Source organism: Ictalurus furcatus, chromosome 2 (assembly GCF_023375685.1).
Source record: "Ictalurus furcatus strain D&B chromosome 2, Billie_1.0, whole genome shotgun sequence".
Lineage (NCBI taxonomy): Eukaryota > Metazoa > Chordata > Actinopteri > Siluriformes > Ictaluridae > Ictalurus > Ictalurus furcatus.
Genome location: NC_071256.1, coordinates 20721562 through 20745649, shown reverse-complemented (window position 1 = coordinate 20745649; position 24088 = coordinate 20721562). Strand labels below are relative to the sequence as shown.

The following is a 24088-nucleotide window of genomic DNA, read 5'->3' as shown; positions in this document are numbered from 1 at the left end:
AAATCCAAATAAAAATCCATTTAAATTAAAGGTTGTAATGCAACAAAATAGGAAAAATGCCAAGGGGGTGAATATTATACACATACATACATACATACATACATATATATATACATATATATATATATATATATATATATATATATATATATATATATATATATAATGTATATATATATATAATGTATATAGTGTGTGTGTGCGCACGTGTGTAAAATTTGACATAAATTTAATGAGTTTAAAACTGAGAATGTTTAATAAAAGAACAGTTAAAGGAGGAAATTTGGGCAGTTTGACAGGAGGAAGTGATGTTTTATTCCCCTCACGCGCTCAATAACTTTACTGCTTTTCCTGCGGCTCCATTGTTCTCTACTGAGGTGAGAGAAACATCCGCCCTCACCCGCCCTTCACTTCCGTCCTTCTTCCACGAACAACGCACAAATCCACCCATCCCTCCGGTCACGTGATCTTAACCCGCCAGGGTTGCCAGATCTCTGAGAGCGCTGGATTTGCGGTTTAATGTGGTTATTCTTGATTAATTACAACAGGTCAATTTCACGCGCAAGTGCATAATGTTATTATTTACATTCATTTCATGATGTTTATCATTTAGTTGTGCTGTTCAACCCCGAGGCCTCAACCCCACACAAACTCAACCCCAATCCGGCAATCTCTGTTCCTGAACACCAGACTCCACCAAACCGTGTAGGCAAAAAAAAAAAAAAAAAAAAAAAAAAAAAAAAAAAAAAATATATATATATATATATATATATATATATATATATATATATATACACACACACAATAAACAGAGAAACGCGCTTGTCTTATAGAAAAACATTTTATTATACAAAAGTGAGGTAGTGACCATTTGGACTGGTCAGGTTTAGCAGCTTATACCACGTTTTTTTTCATTCTGTCATTTCTTTGTGTAGAGCTTATACAATAGTAATGAACAGAGTGATTAAAGATAACAAAGTAGTTTATGTACAATAAATAAACCAGCTTCATAAGATTCACTTCATTCACTCCTTCAGTTAAAATGTTTTTTAGATTCGTCATGAATCCCATACACACACACACACACACACACACACACACACACACGTAACATGTCTGAGCTTATTTCCAGGGACTCTCTGACTCATGTTTCTGTTACAGTTTCTAAAGCAGTCGCGTGCATGATGAATCACTTGTCACATCGTGACGTCATCCATACGCCACCTGACTTCTGGCCTCACCTCAGATCCGATGATGGTCTCAGGGTCACAAATCGGGAATAATGTCTGGATTTTACAGTCAGAACTCCACAGAGGCTGAGCGCGCTTTGTGCTCGGTGAGACCGGGAACTGTGCGCTCTGGCCAGACACACACACACACAGTCTCACAAAGTCTGTTCAGCATGTCACTATAGTCCTGGGGATGTGTGTAGCTGATAGAGGGTCCGCCTCCCGGGCGCAGTTCCCGGAGTTACTCCGCGCTGTGGATTCATGCAGAACCCGCCGGAACTCCGCTGGATCCAGTCTCGCCTTTTTACACGGCAGGAAATCAGGATCTGCGTCGCCTTTCCCTCTCCGTTTCCGGGATTGTGTATGATGGCCGGTGGTGTTACAGTTCTCTTTATCTGCGGTGCTGTCCTGCTTTAATGTCCTTTCACCGCTCTGGAGCGCACACGGAGGCTCAGGCGCTTCGGCCGTGTCCATGAGCTCCTCTGTCTGTGTGTGGTGTGCGGCGGTGACAGGGCTGTCAGTCTGTCCGCTCGGGTCCGGTCCGTGGTTCGGTACTCGGGCGGAATGGTACGCGTCCCGGGCGGCTCTCATCACCAGTGAGAGCAGGAGGCTGCGGTGAAGCGGAATTCCTCCGCGCTGGTTTCGGGAGCTGTACATTTTGCTCAGAGCCTGCATCATGACCCTCTTCGCTTCTGCACACACCTCCATCTGTCCTGTGGACTTTCACTTCAATCAGGTCTGTCTTTAAACACAACCTTCTGCTCAATTTGGGTTCTGAAAGTTCTTGATCTTCACTCAAGTGGAACAGACGCGGAATCAGAAGGACGCGCGCTCGCGGCTGGCCTTATGTACTTTTTGTGACGTCAGCGATGTGATTGAAAGCTTGGCCCCACCCCTTTTTTTCTTCCTGGAAAAATAAACGTGCCAAACGGGTTCTCCCTCGCTCTCTCTCTCTCTCTCTCTCTCAATTTTAGACTGTTCCACTAAGTAGTCCTGAATACTGAACAGACATTAAAGAGGTTTTTGTGTTTCTATTTCTTACAGCTTCTGTTAAATTAGACATACACACTTAAAATTAGATTAAATTGGATTGAATTAAATTATGAGTTTAATTCAATAAAAACTAGTAGCCTATCATTCAAATAGAACCCATTCTATTATATTACATAATGTTTTTAAAATAATTAATAATGATTAAAATAATTTGCTCTAACTGAATAAATAAAGTGTAAACTTAGTGCGTTCAATTGTAATATTAGTTTAAGAATTAGAAAGTTGTATTTGTTATTTTCTCCATACCCCACCTTCTCTCCTTTTCCCCCGCGTTCCCCCTAATGCCCATATATGGACATCCGCTATTGGCACCGGTTTGGCGTAAAACCCTGCGCGCGGAGGCGGGCTCTACTTCCTGTGACCATATTTAGCACGCTTATGTCGTCACCGCTGATACCCTTATATGGCAATGGAAACAGAGCGCGCGGCGCTTCCTGTGGCCTTTTAGGGGGAGGATCCAGCTGTTGAGGATCCACATCACACAGGGTTTAATGGCGCCTTCTGCAGAGGAAAGAGCTGTGTGTGTGAGTGAGAGCGAGCGAGAGAGAAAACAGCTACTGAACATTTACACATGCAATGTACAATAAAATCTGTTTGTATCAGAGGTTTATATATGATATGATATGATATTATTTACAGTTGTGTAAATAATGTCAAGTGTAAAATGAGAAGGTTATAAATGTGTTCTGTTGGTGGAAATTTCACAAATAAAAAGCTCCAGAAAACAGTCAGAATATTATTGTACACATCTAAATAATGATTTGAATATTTCAAAATATATTAAATAAATCTGCACCAAGCAGGTCTCTGAGATTTGTTTACATCAAAATGTTTTAGAAACCCTGACCTAAATACAACAAGATAAAATCTCACAAATTAGCCATTAAATCTCTCCGATCATCTTATTGATAATTTAACACTGGTCATTACTATAAATAAGTTAAATGATTAATCAGATCAGCAGATTTATTTATTTATATCACATCTTCCCCCACTGCAGTCATTTCACTTGTACAGAGAGGAGATAAAGAAAAGCACCGCATCTGCATTCAGAGTGAGCCTTCTGTTAATCGAGCTGGACTCACGACTCCACTGCAGTAACAGAGGAGAAAAACACCCAAGGTCTGTGTGTATAGAGCAGCTATTACACACACACACACACACACACACACACACACGCACACACATGCACATTGACCCCCTGACCAAAACCCAGTTTTCTTTGCTTTAAGGTGAAGGAACCAGAGGAAGTGACATCAATATTTCTTGCAGCAGTTCGCAAGTATACATAAAGAGGAAGTCGGTCAATTCGAGGGAAATTCACACAAAGCTGAGAGAAACACATTAAACACTGCTCAGGGGGAAAAACAGAAATATGTTAAGTGTGGTACAGTAGCTCTCTGTTACACATGGCACTGAAACATGTTCATCAGGAGTGAATTAAATCAGCCTGACAGGAACTACAGCACTGTTCCACCTGTACATTTATCATCACAGCTGCAGAAATCATAGGAGCTGAAGGACCAGTTTTCATCAGGCATCACTGCAAGATGTAGTTACTGTCTCTCCTTCTGTACATCAGACAAACTAAGCGGTGGTCTGAATGCTGAAGTTTGTGTTAAGATTTGTTTAATCATAATGAAACATTTCTCCTTTCCAGTGAGGAGACACTTCACCAGTGGTGGACATAACATACATGACATCTCTGGTTTTATCAGTAGTTACTGTTACAACAGCAGTGAAGGGAGGAAATGTAGAGAAAAATAGCTTGTCTGCAGTCTCAGAACCTCATGGAATCAACATCATGCTTTAACAACAGCTATTACATCATCAAGAACTCTGCATCATGATCTCCTCCAGCCTTAGCAGCACTATACTCTTTACTCTTTACTATTTACACTTTACTTTACTCTTTACTGTTTAAATTTGACTCTTTACTGTTTACACTTTACTCAACTCTTTACAATTTACTTTTTACTCTTTACTGTACTCTTTACACTTTAATTTTTACTTTTTACTCTTTGCTGTTTAGACTTTCTTTACACTTTAATGTTTACACTTTACTCTTTACTGTTCACACTTTACTCTAATCTATAGACTTTATTCTTTACTTTTTAATGTTTATACTTTACTCTTTACTTTTTACTGTTTACTCTTTACACTTTACTTTACTCTTTACACTTTACTGTTTACACTTTACGCTACTCTGTATACTTTACTGTTTACACTTTACTCTAGTCTTTACACGTTACTCTTTACACTTCACTGTTTACACTTTAGTCTTTACGGCTTACACTTTACTGTTTACACTTTACTCTTTTTACACATACAGATAATTATTTTGTCTCCTTTTGTACAAAAGGTCTGATGTTCCTCAAGTCTGATCTCTTCCAATGAAGCTGATCTAGATGGAACTACAATGGATTTGCTCTAACATGATCTGTGAGTGTGGCTCTCAAAGTCAGTGCCATCATTTATTCATTTTGTTACAGCAGAGGAAATCTTGGACTATTAAATGATTATATGTGAGTTGTTTATTCTGACTGCTGAAGAAGTTTTTACTCAATAGAGATAAATTTAATATCAGATTGGACCCTCATGTGTTCAAGTTCAAGATTAAAAACTCTACAGCTCTAAAAACAAATATCCATAATATTACTGTACAGATTCAAATATGATATCAATATCTGAAAAAGTCTTTAAAATAGTCAATAAATATATCTGTACTGAATGAGTCTGCAAAATTTATTTTGAGAGCTGTATCTTAGTAGAGGTTTATTTATGTTCTATCTGATTCTGCTGCGATTCATTTGGACCATTTCAGTGTTTGGTATCATGAAACACATCAAAAATACATAAAGTAAAATATGATGAATAAAGACTCAGAGAGACACAAAAACATTTGTTACAAACATTTTTTATTAAGATATCCAGATGTTTTCTTTCAATTTTGATTTTTTCTCTTTACAGTAGTTAATGTGCAATTATACTTTGATAATATCGGGTCACAGTTAGGGATTCACAAAGTTATTGGCACTCTGAACACAGACTGAATGGCATGATAGGACACGGGCATTACAGGGTCACTGTGTGGGCAAGTCAGGGGGGTGGGGTGGGGCGGGGGGGGCAGACACGGCTGCGCTGGACTCGAAGCAGCTTCTGGGTTACAACTCATGCTGTGAGTGCACGACGAACAATCAGTAAATCGCATTAGTTCTTCTATAGAATGTACAGTATGTATATATATTTATATTTATATATTTCTGTATGTTTATATGTATGGATCATTCTATATTGTACAGGTTCGTAGTTATAGAAAGTGAACACACATCAATGCATTGTTTTGTTTTTTTTTAGAAAAAAGATTTTACACTTCTGCTTGTGTGCAGATTAACGTGAATCATCACTGATCCCTAAACCTCAGCACGGCTCACGGCATCTGTACACATAGTCCTCTTCTCCACCGTCCAGTAGATTTATTTATTTATTTATTTATTTATTTATTACAAAATGTCAGTTATGTAGATTTTACCACTCCGACTGCACGCTGAGGAAAACTGGTTAAAGGCAGGATTCTGAGGTACACGGGAACAGAAGAGGTACTGCAGAGACGAGTGTGTGTGTGTGTGTGTGTATATGTGTGTGTGTTATTTGATTGATATGATAAACACACCACTCAGTCCTCGGTCGCTGTCCCAGAATGCACAGCAGCCCAGAATGGATTTGAAAAAAGGAAAAAAAGGGGGCGGGGTTTAAAATACAATGATTAAGGGTCAGTAAACTCTCACACTGCTTCAGTCTCCGGCCTCGAAGACGCGGTCATCAAGGTGCCATGATTCGGGAACATTAAAATAAAAATAAACCCCCCTCCCCGATTAAAAAGGTGCATTTTTAGGCACGGAGACTCGATTAGACAGTAAAAACGATAAAGTAATAAAATGACACTTCCGCTCAGCACGACTCTGGTCCCTCTGTCATATAAAAACACACTCTTTAGGCAACTTTACAAAACTAAAATAAACCCAGAACATCAGGCAACATCGTTTTTTCTCTCTCCTCAAAATAATGTAAACAAAGTCTAAAATGTGTTCCTCTGTGTAACATCTGGTAAAGAGTTAAAGTGAACACAGCGCCCTCTGGAGTCCACTGTGTGTAGTGCACGAGACTGTACAGCAGGGGGCGTGTGTGTGTGTGTGTGTGTGTGTATATGTGTGTGTGTGTGTGTGTGTGTGTAAATCAAAATGGAGGCCACAGAAACAGAAACAGCCTCGGATCCTTAAAACTAACTCAAAATTATCAAAAATACCTCAAACAGCTCAACATTTCTCCTTTTCCTATTCTTACAAAAGACTCAGCAACTCCACTCTCACTGCGGATTAGTTAGAGATCACACGTTTGCTGTTAAACAACAAAAACTAACAAACAAACAAAAACAGCTGTGCTACTCTATAACCTTATTAAGGAAACATCTGGGTGCAGCTGTTTTCCTGCTGTACAGTCTTACTCTCAGGTCTAACATCTGATTATTGATCTGGGAAGCGCAAACTCGGGTTAAAACTCAGATGCAGAAAGAACAAAACACTAAAAAACAAAAAAAGTGTGAAAGTTCATCAACATCAGAGCTCCGGAGATCTCCATTCATTCAACTGGAAAAAAAAAATAAAAATAAACACAGTCAGAAAAATCTTTTCAACAGTCTCATCAATATTTACATCAGGGATCAGATAGGCTCCTCCCCTCTCCCTCACACACACACACACACACACACACACACACACACACACACACACACAGTTATTCCCAAACTCCTACAGACCAATTCGCTACAAAAACAAGGTGCACAAAATCCACAGTCTCCTACAAAAAGAAGGTGCAAAGCTCCATTTACCTCGGTCATACACACACACACACACACACACACACACACACACACACAGTACCACTAACAGGTATCTTGGAGACTTGTTTTGGACAATAAAGACTTTTTGGAAAATCACAATGTAAATATAATTATTGGTCACTGATCTCTTGCTGATCGGTTTTACTGAACGTACAATTGTATTGGCACCCCACAGTCTGCTCAGGATGGGTGTGATTATAAATTATTTCTCCACTCTCTGTGCCACTTCATCATGATTTTTTAAAAAATATCACTTCTTTTTAAAACTTTAAACTTTAATACTCATGAAAAGTCTATTAATGTTTTTTTTTCTATTAGCCTTTCACTGTTCCAATACATTTCAGAATATTCACACACACACACACACACACACATATATAAAAACCTCTAAGTGAAACGTTAAAGACCTCACCTTCTAATTCTAGTCCTCTAAAGACAAGTTTCTTATTAAACTGAATTTCGACACACTTCTTCTATAAATCCTGAACAACGTTATTGACGTTTCCTAAACATGCAATTAGTTCATTTCAACAGGCCCTGATCAGACATCTACTGCACTCTGTAGGGTGTGTAATATATAATGTACCTAGTCATCAGGTATAATGAACAGGATGTGGTTTGAGATTCGGCCTCGGGGTGTGTAAGTGTAAATAAAAATGGTTCCTGTGTGAAGATGAGTTTAAGATTAAAGTTCTTAAATGTTCGGCATGTCTGAGTGTTCCTTCACATCCACAGTGTTTAGTGTATGAACAGAACCCAGGGGTGTCCTGGTCCTCAGTGCGGTTCTTTAGTCAGGGGAGAACACACTGATGACACTTGGGTCTGAGCGCGCTGGTTTCCATCCGCTTCCGAGTGAAGAAAGTGATTCGACTGAATCGACTCACTGCAGGAAGCGACTCAAACATGCCGTGTGTTTAGTTTAGTTTGCAGATTATTTCTGCCATGTTAAACTGAGCAAAAGCAGAGCTGCAGCGCTGGGGGCTAAGGGGCCTTTTTTCCAATTTGTACACGCACTTGGTAATGCTTTTTACGTTTCGGATTATTTAATCACTTGCAGTATTAAACCAAACTGTGGATCATTTATTATTATTATAACCTGAAGTGGATTAGTTTCCTATAACAGCACTGCCCGAAGCATGTTAGTCCTCTTACACCACAGCAATTTACCCACAATCAGAATTTCTAATTTATTATCGAATGACGTCACGCTTCTTATCCATTTATAGTTACGTTTAACGTTGGTGAAATGAGTTAGTTCCTGTTGTCACTTATGTTATAGCAGCTATAAACAGTCGTTCCCTCACCAGCCTCTCGTAATTCTCTCTCTTCAAGTTAATATGACAAAAAAAATCACAACTTGTTACTCATGCTAGCGAGAAAACAGAAAGAAGTGTAAACCCCTCTGTCCTGAAGTTACAGCTTTATGTCTGACTGTTACAAAGCGCTGACACTGGAGACTCCTTCCATACATGTTACATAAACACATTTCTCCTTATAGAAAACTTCACCACGTCAACGGTTACACGCATTTTTTAATCTGTTTATGTACAGCGTCTGCTGCACACGTCCCTGTGAATGAGCTGTTACTATAGAACGATAACGTATTAAAACGAGCACATTAATATAAACCTGTGATTAACGTTACAGCAGTAGCTGATATACAGAAATAACACACACCTTCTGACCAATCAGATTCGAGAACTGAACCACACTGGTAAAAGGGTAAGCAGACGGTGTTGTGGTGTGGAGGGAAGGAGCGGTGAGGATGAGGAGCAGGACATGACGCTGAATGATGAAGATAAGGTGTTTAATTAGAGAATAAAGTGAAGCCGGATGGCATGATGATAACGAACTGCAGCTCTGCTTCTGACAGAAACTTTAGACATCATTGCTATGCAAAGTCAAAAAGCTTTCAACTGTAACGCTTCCAAAAAGCCCTGCCCAGTGCCAGACACACACACACACATACACACTGCACAGGAGAAACAAACACACCTTAAATCTCAATCAGGCGTCACCCACATGCAAGCACACAGAGCCAACTATGTGCAAGGAATGTGCACACACACACACAGCTGCCCAAACAGGGACATACAGAGCAGCTCTATAACACACAGACACACACACCCTCTCTCTCTCCTGGCACACAGACATTGTAAACCCCCGAATTCTCTCTCTCTCTCATTCTCTCTCACACACACACACACACACACACACACACACACACACACACACCTTGTCTTTAAGACAGCAGGATGATTGTGACAATAGGAAGCACAGCTTTCCCCTCCCCCTGGGTCAAATGTGTGTGTGTTTACATGTACACAAGGATAGGAGGCCACAGCAAAGCCAAACAGGGTCTCACTCACACACACACACACACACACACACACACAGAGCTCCAGCATGTCTTTATCACACTCCTGTACACTTCCCCTCGAGTGGAGATTGTAAGATGTAAGATGAATTGAGTCAAAACAGAATCTAATATAATACTAAAACTCGTCAGATGTGGGAGCAGAGCAATTTAAAATTAATTAAAGTAGTAAAATAATTAAAGCTGCTATCAGAGGTTTAGACAGAGGCTAACTAAAGCTACAGGGATCTGTGCAAAGCCACGCCCACGAAAGACACCTCAAGTGGATCGCCTGATTGTTAGTGCGAGAGGATGGAGCTTTCTGGAGCTACAGAAAACATGATTAACATGCAAGTAGACCCACCTCCTTGTCCTGATTGGTTGGGGGTAAAATATTAAACATAGTTGTGATGTCAACTTTTCATCTTTTACATGTTAACATTTTACTTCCTGAAACCAAATCGGAGCTTCAGGGGTCAGTTACTGAGTTTTGATTCAAAGTGATTCATAGTGAATCAGATAGATGAATCAGGACACAGTTTAAAAGAGAAAATCCTCACACACATCAGCACAACACTATATTAGAGCTAGAGTGAAACAGCGGTGGTGTGTGAGTCAAGAGGCTTTGGGGAAGTGGACGAGGGTGTGTTAAACACAAACACAACGTGAGTCAGAAACTGAATCAGTGAATCAGATTAAACAGAGCAAGGTAGAGGAGCGATTTCTCACAGCCAATCAGGTATGAGCACCGTTCTTTCTAAAAGACATCAGTATGTAAAAATTATTTCTCCCTTCACGTCCTCCTACAACCCCACAGCAACACACGTCTTAAACACTTTGGTGAAAACAAAAGAGGAAAAAAAATCCACAAAAAGGTTTGAAACAAAATCTCTCTCTCATTTCACACGACCAATCTGAAAGAAGATAAATATTAAAATACGACGCATCTGTCTCTCTCTACAGACCGAAAACTTACGACAGCTCTGGAGCCACCACACACAAGACAAATAACACACAGATGTGGGAGAGAGAGAGAGAGACAGACAGACAGACAGACAAAGAGAGAAACAAAGGACAGAATTCTTTCTTTTTCATCTGCTTTAAATTTAGCGGTAAAGTGGAGGAGGAGAATAAATTCTTTCCAAATTGGTGACAGAGGAACCACCTACACCTGTCTGTCTTGCTGTCTCTCTACAGTGACTATGACTCTCTCGGCCAAAATACAATCGGCGAGTCTCGACACCATCAACTGGTGCTGCAGACATTTACATTCAACTAATCGACTACAGTGTTAATGTGGGGGAGAGAGTGTGTGTGTGTGTGTGTGTGTGTGAGATATGGAGGCGAACTACAAAAACAGAAGTGTCACATGATATACAGATTTATAAAGCGTGAAGAAAAGGAGGGGCTTCTGTGCAAAAAATGGGTTATTTGGGGAAAAAAGTAAAAAAAACAAAAGAAAAACAAAAAACAAAAAAAGAAGAAGAACAAAAGAAAAAGCGTCTTTGTTAAACCGCACCTACAGAGTCACATGGACAGGATGCAGGGCGGAGACAGGGACATGGGTCAGGGGGCGGGGCTTCTTCATTCAGGCCCACTCATTGGAACAGAGCACTGGTGTCTCCAGCCACGCCTTGCAGTGATTCACCGGATGAGGGGGCGGTCTCCAGAGAAGCCCCGCCCTCTAGATCGGCCGCCTCGAAGGCAGGGTCGGCACCCAGAGCCTCGGCCTCCATCTTGACGGCGTCAGGGAGGAAGCCTGCGTAAGCGTCGCTCTCGGCCATCAGCAGCTTAAGTTTGGGGATCCAGCTCTTCCTCACCACGCGCCGAGCATTAGTGCACATGTCTGCCGCGATGGCGTTCATCTCACTCTCCTTAAAGCTCGTTGCAAAGTTCTGGCAGTAATCTGTGGGACACACACACACACACAATGTGATCAAGAGGGTCATGTGACTGGGCGTTTCAGCAGGGGTTTAGGGGTTCACAGAGTTTGATGGTCACACATCTTGTTCAGTTGTTTAGTTGCAGCCTCAGGATTTCTTCATCATTTTCTGCGGTGTGGATTAATTTCAGATAACTGCATGTTCCAAAGTGTGCTATTCTGTTACACATTAAGAAGCTCTGATGCTGAGTGATTTGTGCTGCAGCTTCTCTGTTCACTCTGTTGTGAGTGACGTTACTGAAAACATGGAAATCACGGTTTATGCTGCTGACTGTATCAACCACCACTAATAATAATAATAATCATCATCATCACATATTACAGACAGCAGAGATAACGTACATTACATTAATAGAAATACATTAATACTGTGAGAATATTGTACACTTACACACATCTGCACGTTGTGTTAGAGTGTTTAAGAGTGTTTATAGTATAAAGATTTAAAACCACACTGAACTTCACACAGCTGTACATAACCTGATGAATGATTTTACAGATACTGTGTGTGTTTGTGTGTGCGAGTTTAATAATAAGACTTATTAAAGTGTAATAAGTCTGAGTTAACATAAACACACACGTGATCATTGCAAACTCATCAGCTCTGTGTAGAACCCGTGACGAGGTTCTGTTTGTGCTCGAGTTCACTTACATTTAACAGCGTGGAGGACGCGACTGTCCAACGGTTTACGACTCGGGTCATTAGTGGAGGAGCGAATCCCCGTCCCACAGCTGTTCGCCAGAGTGCTCCTGAACACACAGACACGTCGATTTATACAACACACACACACACACACACACACACACACACACACACACACACACACACAAAAACACGCACACACACCTGTCAAAGAACGCAGCCAGCAGTCTCCTCAGTAGGACTTTGTGTCGGGTTCCTGCGCTGACATGACAGTTCATCAGCTGAGCTCTGGAGATGAACACACCAGTTCCTACACACACACCCCAATGTTAGAACCAGACATGTAATACAGATCAATAACATTAATACTGAGATTCTATACAGAATAAATTCATGATATGGTCATTGACATCCCATAATCCCAGGCTGCTTCCCAAAACAGCAGGTCTTAGGAGGAATAATGCAGCACATTGTGCCCTACAGGACCCTGAACAAATCATTCAGCTAATGTAGAACCTGGTGTTTGCGTGTTTATACACTGGGATTTACCATAACCAACATGGGTTTGGGAGGGAACAGTTGCCGCTTGTCTGTTTTAGTTACGATGCAGTTAAGGTGTGGATAAGGTGTAGCTAAGGTGCAAGTAAGGTATAGTTAATATGTAGCTAAGATGTAGGAGTAGTTAAGATGTAGATAAGATGTAGGTAAAGTGTACGTGAGCTGTAGTTAAGATGCAGAAAATATATAGGTAAGTTGTAGATAAGATGCAGTTGAGGTGTAGGTAAAATGTAGTTAAGATGTAAGTAAGATGCAGTTGAGGTGTAGGTAAGATGTAGGTAAGATGTAGATAAAATGTAGGCAAGATGCAGTTGAGGTGTAGGTACGATGTAGTTAAGATGAAAGTAAGATGAAGTTGAGCTGTAGTTAAGACGTAGGTAAAATGAAGCTGAGTTGTAGTTTAGACGTAGGTAAGATGAAGCTGAGTTGTAGTTAAGATATAGGTAAGATGAAGTTGAGGTGTAGTTAAGATAAAGTTGAGGTTTAGTTAAGATGTAGGTAAGATGTATTTAAGATGTAGTTGAGGTGTAGTTAAGATGTAGGTAAGATGTAGTTAAGATGAAGTTGAGGTGTAGTTACAATGAAGTTGAGTTGGTAGGATGAAGTTGAGTTGTAGTTAAGATGTAGGTAAGATGTAGTTGAGGTGTAGTTAAGATGTAGGTAAGATGTATTTAAGATGTAGTTGAGGTGTAGTTAAGATGTAGATAAGATGTAGTTAAAATGAAGTTGAGGTGTAGTTAAGATGAAGTTGAGGAGTTGGTAAGAAGTAGTTTAAGTGTAGGTAAGATGCAGTTAAGATGTAGTTAAGAAGAAGTTGAGGTGTAGGTAAGCTGTAGGTAAGATGTAGTTAAAATGAAGTTGAGGAGTTGGTAAGAAGTAGTTGAGGTGTAGGTAAGATGTAGTTTAGATGCAGACAGGAGTTCCTTTTTATACTAAGAAAAATATTAATATTATGTTCTTAATAATAACGTGTGTGCAAACGTTTCTAATGTCTAGCGCCTGGTGGTTAGTGCAATGAAACCACATACACGGATGCCCCGGTGTCTATCGCGTATACGCATGCTCCGGTTTCTATTGTGACGGATGATGAGTGAGTACTGATGTGAGATTGAGGAAACACCTGTGCAACTGTCAATCATTCCAGATTCACATATCGAATGGCTCATCCGCAGTTTATTGGAGATAAAAGAAAACGTCTTTTTTGGTAAAACTTTTTTATTAATAATGCGTGAGAGCGTACTCTGATGTGAGAATGTGTAACAATAACACGTTCTCATACTCAACACTGTTCTCTACTGAACACGTCTCATTTACTCTCCACTATTGAGAAAAAAATGAATGAAACTATAGATTGTATTGTATAGATTATATATCAGTCACATGACCTCCATCTTTTCTGTATCACTTTACATTAAACGTTATTTGATTACTAACATGAAAAGAAGATAAATCGGGGTAGATAATTTAGGATAAACGTTACTGTATGATGATATTTTAGACTGAATGTTCAGCGAAGGTGCAGAAGGTGATGAATTTGAGTTTCTGACCTGTGACGAGCTCCAGTTTCTCGGCCGGGTCGCCCTCCTCGTACAGTTTGGGGTGGCAGCGATTTCCAATCTGAGCGATGAGCTCAGCGGGGAGAGATGCCAGGTCCTGACGACCACGCATCCGACTCCGAGTCTCCGAGTGGTCCGGCAGAGCCTCTACTCGCTCGCCCGCTGAGCACAGAGAGAGAGAGAGAGAGAGAGAGAGAGAGAGAGAGAGAGAAAGAAAGAGAGAAAGAGAGAGAGACAGAGAGAAAGCAGGAGACTCATTATCACATTTTCTTTCCACCATCTGCTCAGAGTTTAGTTAAAAACTCTCCTCCTATTTTCAGCACTAATGTCTGTCACTCGTCCGCTCCCAGAAACAAATTCATCCCCGGGACACACTCGGCACACCCAGCACAGAGTCAGATATAAAACTGCTTTCAGACCAGTTCAGCGATTTCAAAACAGAAGAGCTTTATTTATTTATTTATTCATGACAAACTCTAAAATCTGAAACATTTATAAAATAATAAACGAAACTAGATTTAAAAATATCATCATTTTTGATTCATTTTGATGAAGTTAATGACGGCACACAATAAAGTGATTAAAACGGGAGTTATTCTGTTAATTAAACGATAAATACGTTTGGCCTGAGTTTCTGCAGACCGCTACGTCAGTTTCCGCTAAAACTGAGGTCAAACAGAAAGCAGTGACTTAAATCCACACAGTCATCATAATACTCTGTAAAAGCTGCTAATATTTGTACCTCAGCTAAACACCAAAGGCTCTTTGCCAGATTTAGACAGATGGAATGAACACCAAACACATACTAATATTTTGTACTCAGTAAATTAGTGTGTGGTAAACATTATTATGTGGTAAAAGTTAGCGTGTGGCGTCTCACCTGTGGCACCCATGTTGAGCATGCTGTACATGGTGTACATGTTGCAGATCTGCCTGTACTGTTCCTCAGCGCCGTCCTCTGCAGCCTCTTCCTCCTCCTCATCATCGTGATAAGAGATGGGCGAGTCACTGGTGTAGGCGCTCACGGTGCCAGGGCTGGTGCCCTCTGGGGTGGCGCTGCTGCTAGAACCGTTCCCATTGCCGTTAATGTTAGCAGTGTGGCCTCCTTGTGCTACGGCCAACCCTACAGCCAGTCCCTGTGGCTGAATTGCGCTACTGCGCACCATCTCTTGGGAAAATCGTGCCGTTTTGCGCCCCCCAGATCCTCCGGATGCTCCGGTACCATCCCGACTCCCGCCCTCCCAAAGACGCTTCGCCACAGGAGTGCAGACCACTGAGTAGGGTGAGACCTCGGGCTGCTCCGCCTTCACTCGGGACACCAGAGGCAGCGGGGTGAGGCAGGAGGCGGGGCGACTGGTGGCCGTGACCGCCACCCCTCCTCCTCCATTAGCCGAGACGCTGGCGTTCGTCTGAGTAACGGGACTCTGAGGTTCAGACGGCGGCGTCTCCTCAACATGAAGGCCCTGAGAGTCGCAGCTGGGTGAGCTGACCTTCAGGAAGAACTCTGTGCCCTTCTCCATGATCTGCTGGATCTGCAGGAAGCCAGCGGTGTACATGAGGAGGAACTGATCTCCTACATTCATGCTGAGGCGGCCCGTATAGCAGAAGGCCAGGATCTGCTGGAAACTCTGAGGCTGTACGGCAGGTGGCAGCTCCACGACGGCCGGGGCCTTGCTACCAGCGCCACTGTTGAAGAGGTCGCGGAAGTACGCGCTGCTGGCCGCCAGTACGGCCCGATGTGCCTTGAAGGCATGGCCTTTCACCACCACGGACACGTCGCAGTACAGGCCCTGCAGCCGCTGCTCATTCAGACACTCCAGGACGTTGTTGCCGAAGTTGGGGATCGCCATCTGAAGGGTCTGAGCCATGGCGCTACGGCCGGCACCACCACGGAAATCTGAGAGGAGCAACAAAACAGGAAAGAACTCCATCAGGAAAATTCCAGAAATGAAGACCAGCCATGTCTGTGGATTCTTTACGATCATCTTATTACTGTATAACAATGTCAGAAGGTTTGGAAATCACAAAAGCAAACAAGACAAAAGGACAAGATGCCAATGCAGCAGAACAAACCCTCTTCAGTTTGGTCACTGCTAATTCCCGCACATTAGCCGAGTCTTCCCGACCAACGACCACAACATTCTGAGCTCACGGACGCTCTTTACTGCCAAGTAACAATCTGAGCAACAAATAAGACTGCAATTTCATTGGCAGTTACAGACTCTCTGGGACTAAACATCACAGTTTTGAGTATAACTTTGCAACCCAATATGATTTTGGTTTCCCCCCACCCCTGGAGATGTACCAATCTGATAACGAGACACCATGGAATTTTACAGAGTCACCGAGTTACTAAGAGGATGTTGGAATCGGATCAGTATCAGCTGATTCCCAGAGCTCTGACTGACTGAAAAATGAAAAAGTGGGATCTGTAATTATTTAACACTGGGAAGGAAGTTGGGGTCAGACACGGTGCTTCCCCAGGAGAGGTGAAAGGTTAAGGGTCATGCCCATAAACCCAGTAGTTGCAATCGGACAGTCCCAAGAGTCAGAGTGCAGAAGCATCGAGGGAAACCGGCAGAACTTTAATCTTAGAGTCACATGTTTAAAAAGGAGCGTACTTATTACACGCCGGGTCTCTGAGTGCTTTTACACCGAGCAATGTGTCGAGTCTGAATTACAATGAAATTGATTCTTTTGTTCTGTTTGCTATTTGGTTCAGTTTGGTTTCACACTGCACAGAATTAAACAAACCGAAAAGCATAAAGATATTGTCTGAGGTGTGTGTAGGGATAAAGATCCTCACAAAACTTGGTCAGAAATACAGCAACAAAGAAGTAAACAAAACTTTATCAAGTTTGTGCAGAAATCACAAAAATCACTTGGAACACCAATTATATGAATCATTCGTTTAAAACGTGTGTCTCATCCAGAGATTATTTTCTCTTTTTCTTTGTTTTGTCCCTCCAAATCTCAAAAACACACAACATTTCTACAGCTCTGTGATTTGGCTCAGGTTAGTGTCTTACAAAACAACCTACGGGACAATGTCCAGGACAACCTACAGGACAGCCCACAGGACAACACACAAGACACCTTACAGGACAATGTACAGAACATCATCAACCTAAAGGTTAGCATACAGGACAACGTACAGGAAAACCCACAGGACAACCTAAAGGATAACATACAGAACAACGTACAGGAAAACCCACAAGACACCTTACAGGAAAATCCACAGGTCTACCTACAGGACAACCCAAAACATCCTGCAGGTGAGTCGATCCAGAGTCAATTCACCTTCTCATCAGTGTTCACTCCAAAGCAGACTGAGACCAGTGTGCTCAGTGTTATCGCTGCGTCCTCACCTGACTAAAGAATCGCACTGAGGACAGAACACACCAGGGTTCTGTTTAGTGATGTCCGACTAAGCCTTTTTTTTTTTTTAAATGAGGGGTATCGGCTTTATTGAGCACTAACCCAAGCCTGATCCTTTGTTGTACATCAGCTGTGATGGAGAGCACAATTTGTGGCAGGACTACAGGGCTAAAACGTCTGCAGTGTGGAAATATTTTAAATAGGAATGCGAAAGCAGTTCAACGGCCATTTGCAATGTCTGCAGTGCAAGCGCTTCGGGAGGCAGTAGCAACGGAGCTGAGTTACTACCATACTACCAGTACGGCACCTAAAAACTAAACACTCAACGGAAAACAGCGAGTTCACTCGGGTAACTCAGGCAAAGTGTGCACCGAACAACACACGCTGGAGGGTAGTTTTAAAAGGAGAGTGGAATTTCCTCTTGACAGCAACAAGGCCAGTTGTGATTATATTACTCATTGTGTGTGTTCTAGTTTTACGACTACAATGCTGCACTAAGTGGAACTGATAAGAGCTATTTCTAGACATATTTTAGTTTGTTTACTTGGATATATTTTTTAAAAACTAATGAAAACCAATGCTTCACTTAATGGAATTGTTAAGAGCCATATAATTTTTTTTGTTTGTTTGTTTACTTTGTTATTATGTATAAATAAATAAATAAATAAATAAATAAATAAATAAATACTATAAGGAACAGCTTGGATTCAGGCTTTTTTCTACTTCTTAATGAATTGCAGAGCTATTGAGTCGTCAGGCATATACACTGGATTGATATTAATAACTTGAACATACTTGAAGTGTACACCTAGTACTAGGAAAATACCGGTATCGGATCGGGATCCTGTATCTGCAGATACTCCATATTAAATAAATCGACTTATTAAATGAAATAAATCTAATTAAATAAAGTAAACCCAGTGCGTATACGAAAGAACACTCAGACGTGAACTCATCTGTGTTCTGCATGAGTGTGTACAAACACTGGACTTTCTCTACTACTACAGAACCTTCTCTTAAAAAGTTCTCCATTATATACGACACCATGAGGAACTCGAACAGCACCAAGACCCTGCCGATCGTACCACAGCTCAGGGAATTTTACAGGAACGGGACATTTTTCAGCCTTGGTTTCTCTGAATCTCACACTGTTCCTCCTCATACCAACGGAACCCTGACGCTCCTGCAGCAGAAAACAGAACACTTAAACATCCTGACGATCTTGATCTCACACATGACTGCTGTTCCATGAGAAATGCCCAACGAGAGACATGTGCACAACACTGAGAGGAACCCGAACGTATACTTCAGCTCTGAGACACAACATCTCGTCCTCACCTGAGCGGGAAGAGTCGCAAAGTCACGAAGCGTTCATTTCATGCATCACACTTCAGAATGGAAGACGAAGACATATTTGTGTTTGTGTGTGTGTGTGTGTGTGTGAGAGAGAGAGAGAGTGTGAGAGAGGGAGATTAAATATAAATACATATAAATATACATTAAGCTGCAGGGAAATTAACAACAACGATAAAGGACTAATGTCAAAAAACGAGACCTCACTCAACAGTATAAAGGGTAAAGGGGCTCCTTGGGGGAAAAGAAGTGCCCTCTTTGTCTCTAACTCACTACCTCCCACACACACACACACACACACACACACGCACGCACACACACACACACACACACACACACACACACACACACACACAAAGCTTGCCACACACACATCAGACAAAACGGCTTGTTTACAGTTGGCCAGCACACACACACAGTCTGAGAAGCCTGGGGTTTATTTAAGAAGTTCCCCCTCTGGCAAGATTGTGTGTGTGTGTGTGTGTGTGTGTGTGTGTGAGTGTGTGTGTGTGTGTGGTGTGTATATATATAAATACACACACATATGTGTGTGTGTGTGGTACAGAACAGAAAAGACAGAGGCAGGAATCTCCAGAAAGATTGGGAGAAAGTTCCTGGCTCAGCCCGACCGTAATGTCGTTAACGCACTGAGCTCCAGCAGGTCATTTTAGAGAAATTGTTTTTTACTAAATAAATAAAAACAAAAAAGTTTAAATCTTTAATCAGAGCAGCAGCTTTTACTCTCCCATTGACACCTACACTCCTGATAAAAGTATCCTCACGGGTTCTCTGTGTGTTGGGCGGTACTAAAGTCTTTCTAAAGAACCCAAAGTTTAGAAATATTTAACGACTAAATAACTTTCCACTACAAACTTTCCACTACTACTGTGACAGTACCTACTGCACAGCCATTGAAACAGTATGTACTGATCAGTATGTGTGTAGTACGACTACAATCCCTGACATTCTACATCTGCCATGTTGGAATTGTCATGTGACCTTCGATGTCATCATAAACACACAAATCTAAAGGGGCCACCGGATTAAAGCAACCGCACTAACGGCAAAATGCACACCAGGAAAGTTAACCGAATTAGTAATGTAATGTGGGCGGGGTTAACAGGCTGAGGTAAATTCGTTACCGTTAGCTTGGCCGGCTAAGGCATGATGGAGATCACAAAAAAGGTTACAAACGCTGTGACAACAGTTTTCTTATTTAAACCTTCAACAAGTTAACGATTTATTCGGGTATTGTTAAACAAGTCCTGTTTAACACAGGATTAATACTTAAAAAGAGCCGACGCGCTGTCTTCCGCCATTATTTTTCTGAGCTCGTCTGCACCGTTCCTGTTGCATTATGGGATTTTTGACTCACGTAGTGTCCATCGGACATCCCAGGGCCGTTGATTCTCAAGGTAGTTGAAGAAAAAAACGGAATAAATGGAAACGAGTGCAGGTTAGAAAGTACCCGCATTTGTGTAATTCTAGCCTTAAAGAGTATAAGGATTTGTATATGGGTTCTAATCGTGGCGAGAGACTGCCCAAGCATTGGTCTTCTTGTTGTGATTCTTCTTCATTGTCGGCCTTCACAGCAGAAGACCTGCTTTACTGCTCTGTACTGACTATTGTAGGCCAGGAGGGGTAGTGCAAGTTGTCGTAACGCACACGCATCGACCGCCCGTGTACGCGTACATGTCAAATGGAGTATACTTTGAAAGGCCATGCATACGTATTAAAAAAATCAAAGTATACCAGAGGCTTACTGTGTAGCAGGGTAGTATGCGATTTCAGACGCAGCCCTAGTAACTTCCCTAAAACCCTCCAGGATGTTTTGCATCTCTGATACCCCCTTAAACACCTTGTCTATATTTTATTGTTCAGACTTTTAAACTCAATAGAAAAGAGAAAAGAGCACTTTTATACTGAAAAAGAAACACTAAACCTACAGGATTTAACACAATCTTTCCCCACATATCGGTTCAGACAGGATAAATATATATATTTATTACCTGGAATTATTATTATTTTTTTACTGCTCAGGTTATAGAAGAGAAAATACAGAGTAAAGTTTCTGCAAAATATTACTGAAGTGACGGATTCAGACTAAAATTCCAAGGAAACTGCGGGAATAATCACATCACACACCTCCACATGGAAAACTAATCCCATCTGAACAGGGCTTTATGCGATTGATGCAATCTTGTTATTTTATATATGTACATATACAGTTTATACGTAGCTTACGTTCAGTTGATTTTGCCTGAAGGGTAACATGGACCCAAGAGCAATCCCCAAACACACCCTGCCCCGGTTCCATCAACACTGTGTGTAATGGTGAGAAGATACAACAGGTTCTTTAAATAAACTTCACATCCCTGCTGCTGTCAAATCAGACAACATCAGAAACTCAGAACAATAAGACCGCTGATGAGTACACTTGAAAAATATTACAGTTTCAAATCTAGAACCTGAAAGTGTTCTTCGGTTGTCCCTTGGTAGACGTCGTTCCGTGTAGAACCCTAAAGCAAGGTGTTTCTCCATCAGAAAGGATCCCAAGGAGAATGATTAAGAACTTCTAAAGAACCCTTAAAAGAAGGATTTTTCTGAGTTTCCCAGTCCAGGATTTTGCGATCGCAGAAATTAACACAAAAATAAGGAAGAGCTCTCAATTTTTCTAAATTACCGCAGATTTTCCACAGATTCGAGCCGAGACGCGTCATATAATGTCATCACAACGCATATACAGCCAAAGAGCTCTTCCATTCACGTACATCGAACAAGTACCGCGAAAAGATCTCATTTACCAACAAACATCACTGTGAAACGGCATGCAAAACGAGTCCGTGTGATTGCAATTTTGCAAATTCAAGCAGTTTTCCACAAAAAAAAGCACAAAAAACTCTAGAAATTGCATCGCAAAGTTTTGAAAAAAGCAGCTGCAAAAGCAAGCATTTTTGGCCACAACAATCACAAACAAAATTCCAAAATCCCTGTACAGACTGAATAGCTGACCAGAGTGCTTATTAAGTGTTTATAAAGTGTTTATGAGTGCATTATAAACTGAGTGCACCACTGCATTGGGTTCCTTCATTATGGTTCTAAGGTTTAAATATGCAGCACTGAGCTTTGTTTATTTCTCAAGAACTTTGCACAGAAAACACCCGTGTATAGGGTTCTACACAAAACAGCGTTTACTAAACACAATGCAAGAAGACTTACGGTTCTAGATTTGACCCCTTGATATCCAAACCTGGTGTGTATTTTCTCACCATCCCCCCCCCCCCCACCTCTCTCGCTCTCTCTCTCTCACACACACACAGCTGAGTTGTGCAGAAGTGCTAAAGTTCTCTCAGGTCACAGCTTCTGTAAATGATGTGGAAATAAAAGTGAAACTGCGGGTTTTACACAATAACAGATGATAACTTTCAATAATAATAAATGTAAATAAAAACATTACACACTAAAGCACTAACACATGGAGTAAATCAGTGATGCGGTTCGGTGTGCACGTGATCAGGAGTGTAACCGGAACCGGACTGTGTGTGTAATCTGTGTAGAAATCAGTAAATGAGTCAGACCTCAGGCCTCTCGCTGATTGGGCTGCAGCTCCGGTTCTCAGGCCGGCCGTGCCCGCGGTGTGCCAGGCAGGCAGTCGGTGTGAGTGTGTGTGTGTGTGCGCGCGCGGACACGGTGCGTGGGCGCGCGGCGACGCCAAAACACACGGTGGAAAAGGCACACGGAATAAACGCGGTAAAGCGGCGGAGCTCAGCATGCGCGTGCCGCCATGCCCGGTGTGTGTGCGCGCCTGTGAGAGTGTGTGCCACTGCAGCACGGGTCCTGTGGCGCGCGCGGAGTCCGGAGGCCTGCACAGCTTCAGCGTGCCACAAATCTGGGTTCGGCCACGCGCCTCAGTTCCCGACGGCGGAAAAATCCGGTGTAAATCCGGTTCCCGCGCGTTACCTAAACACTCACACTTCTGTAGAACGCCGACATTTAAACTTGTTCACATTTTATCCTGGGTTTGTGAGCTGCTCCGATCCACCGCACCTTGTCTTATTGTACAGACATCAACAGGTCATCCCGGGACAAACGCAGGCGAGCCGGACTGAACCACTGTGCTGAGCACTGCAGGGGGAGACACACAACGGCGCGGAGAAAACACACTGATCGCGCTGCCTCGGGACTCTCACACACCACAGAGACACGGTTTAATAACCGAAATACAACACTAAACCTCTGTTCACACGCACACGGCTCTGATTTCTCTACACACTCCGCTCGGTATCAGCACACACACACCCGCCGCAGCTGTCAGGCCTGAAGCCGGCCGCCATGATCCGGAGGTCCGCGAAGTGGTTAAACTTTTTTGTCGGTACCGTTCGTCTGCGCCCCTCCCCCACCGCCACCGCCGCACACCTTCCCCACAACACACCACCGTTACCCCCAACACACACACACACACACACACACACACACTGCGGGGGAGACGCCTGGAAACAAACACGGGATCCCGGCTTCCCTCTGCAACCTCACACGACCCCACAGAGAGGATACTCACCCCCGAGCTCGAGCCGTTACCGAGTGTTCGCGCAGAGCAGTCCGACACATACGTACACACACGCGCGCGCTTTGTGTCTGTGTGTGTGTGTCTCTCTCTCTCCTCAGAAACAGCCATTCATTGTGGGCGCGAGGCCGTGATGTCGATCACAGAGCGCTCGAGCGCCACTTTCTCTCCCTGCGGGATCACGAGCGCAGAGACACTGAGCACAGCGCGCGACTCACCGGGTTGCCAGATCACACCGACTGTTTCACTCATTTACCCTTTAATATCTGATTCAATTCACCGAAAACCTGCGATGTGACTCAGCTGGAGAGTTTACACTCTGGGTTCTACAGTAAACGGGTTCTACCTATAACCTTTTCTGAAAGAAATCCCTGTTTTCTACAGCTCTGGGTTCTACGTAGATCCATATGAAATAGCTTCTTAGCTGTGACTTCATTCCATATGTGTATGTATTTCCTTTTGAAACAGGAAGTCAGAATGATGAGTGACTGATTTACACAACAACCAATAGTGTTAGAGATACACCACGGCACACCCCCATCCCATCTAAACACAC

General features: G+C 42.3%; 2 protein-coding genes across 4 annotated transcripts; both read right to left on the bottom strand.

The window, feature by feature from the left end:
• Positions 1-822: 822 nt before the first annotated feature.
• Positions 823-2141, bottom strand: ier2a (immediate early response 2a). The gene has a single exon (XM_053652743.1). The coding sequence runs from the start codon at positions 1935-1937 to the stop codon at positions 1398-1400; it is 540 nt and encodes a 179-aa protein (XP_053508718.1). The 5' UTR covers positions 1938-2141; the 3' UTR covers positions 823-1397.
• Positions 2142-5190: 3049 nt separating this feature from the next.
• Positions 5191-24064, bottom strand: LOC128624880 (nucleus accumbens-associated protein 1). 3 transcript variants are annotated; one of them, XM_053652722.1, is made up of 6 exons: positions 23527-24064; positions 15118-16134; positions 14229-14399; positions 12328-12433; positions 12133-12230; positions 5191-11444 (listed from the first exon to the last, which is right to left on the bottom strand). In XM_053652722.1, the coding sequence occupies exons 2-6, from the start codon at positions 16103-16105 to the stop codon at positions 11137-11139; spliced, it is 1671 nt and encodes a 556-aa protein (XP_053508697.1). In that variant the 5' UTR covers positions 16106-16134; positions 23527-24064; the 3' UTR covers positions 5191-11136. The 3 variants fall into 3 exon arrangements, with proteins under 3 accessions (XP_053508697.1, XP_053508689.1, XP_053508705.1); XM_053652714.1 differs by lacking the exon at positions 23527-24064 and adding an exon at positions 22547-22637; XM_053652730.1 differs by lacking the exon at positions 23527-24064 and adding an exon at positions 16311-17566.
• Positions 24065-24088: the final 24 nt, after the last annotated feature.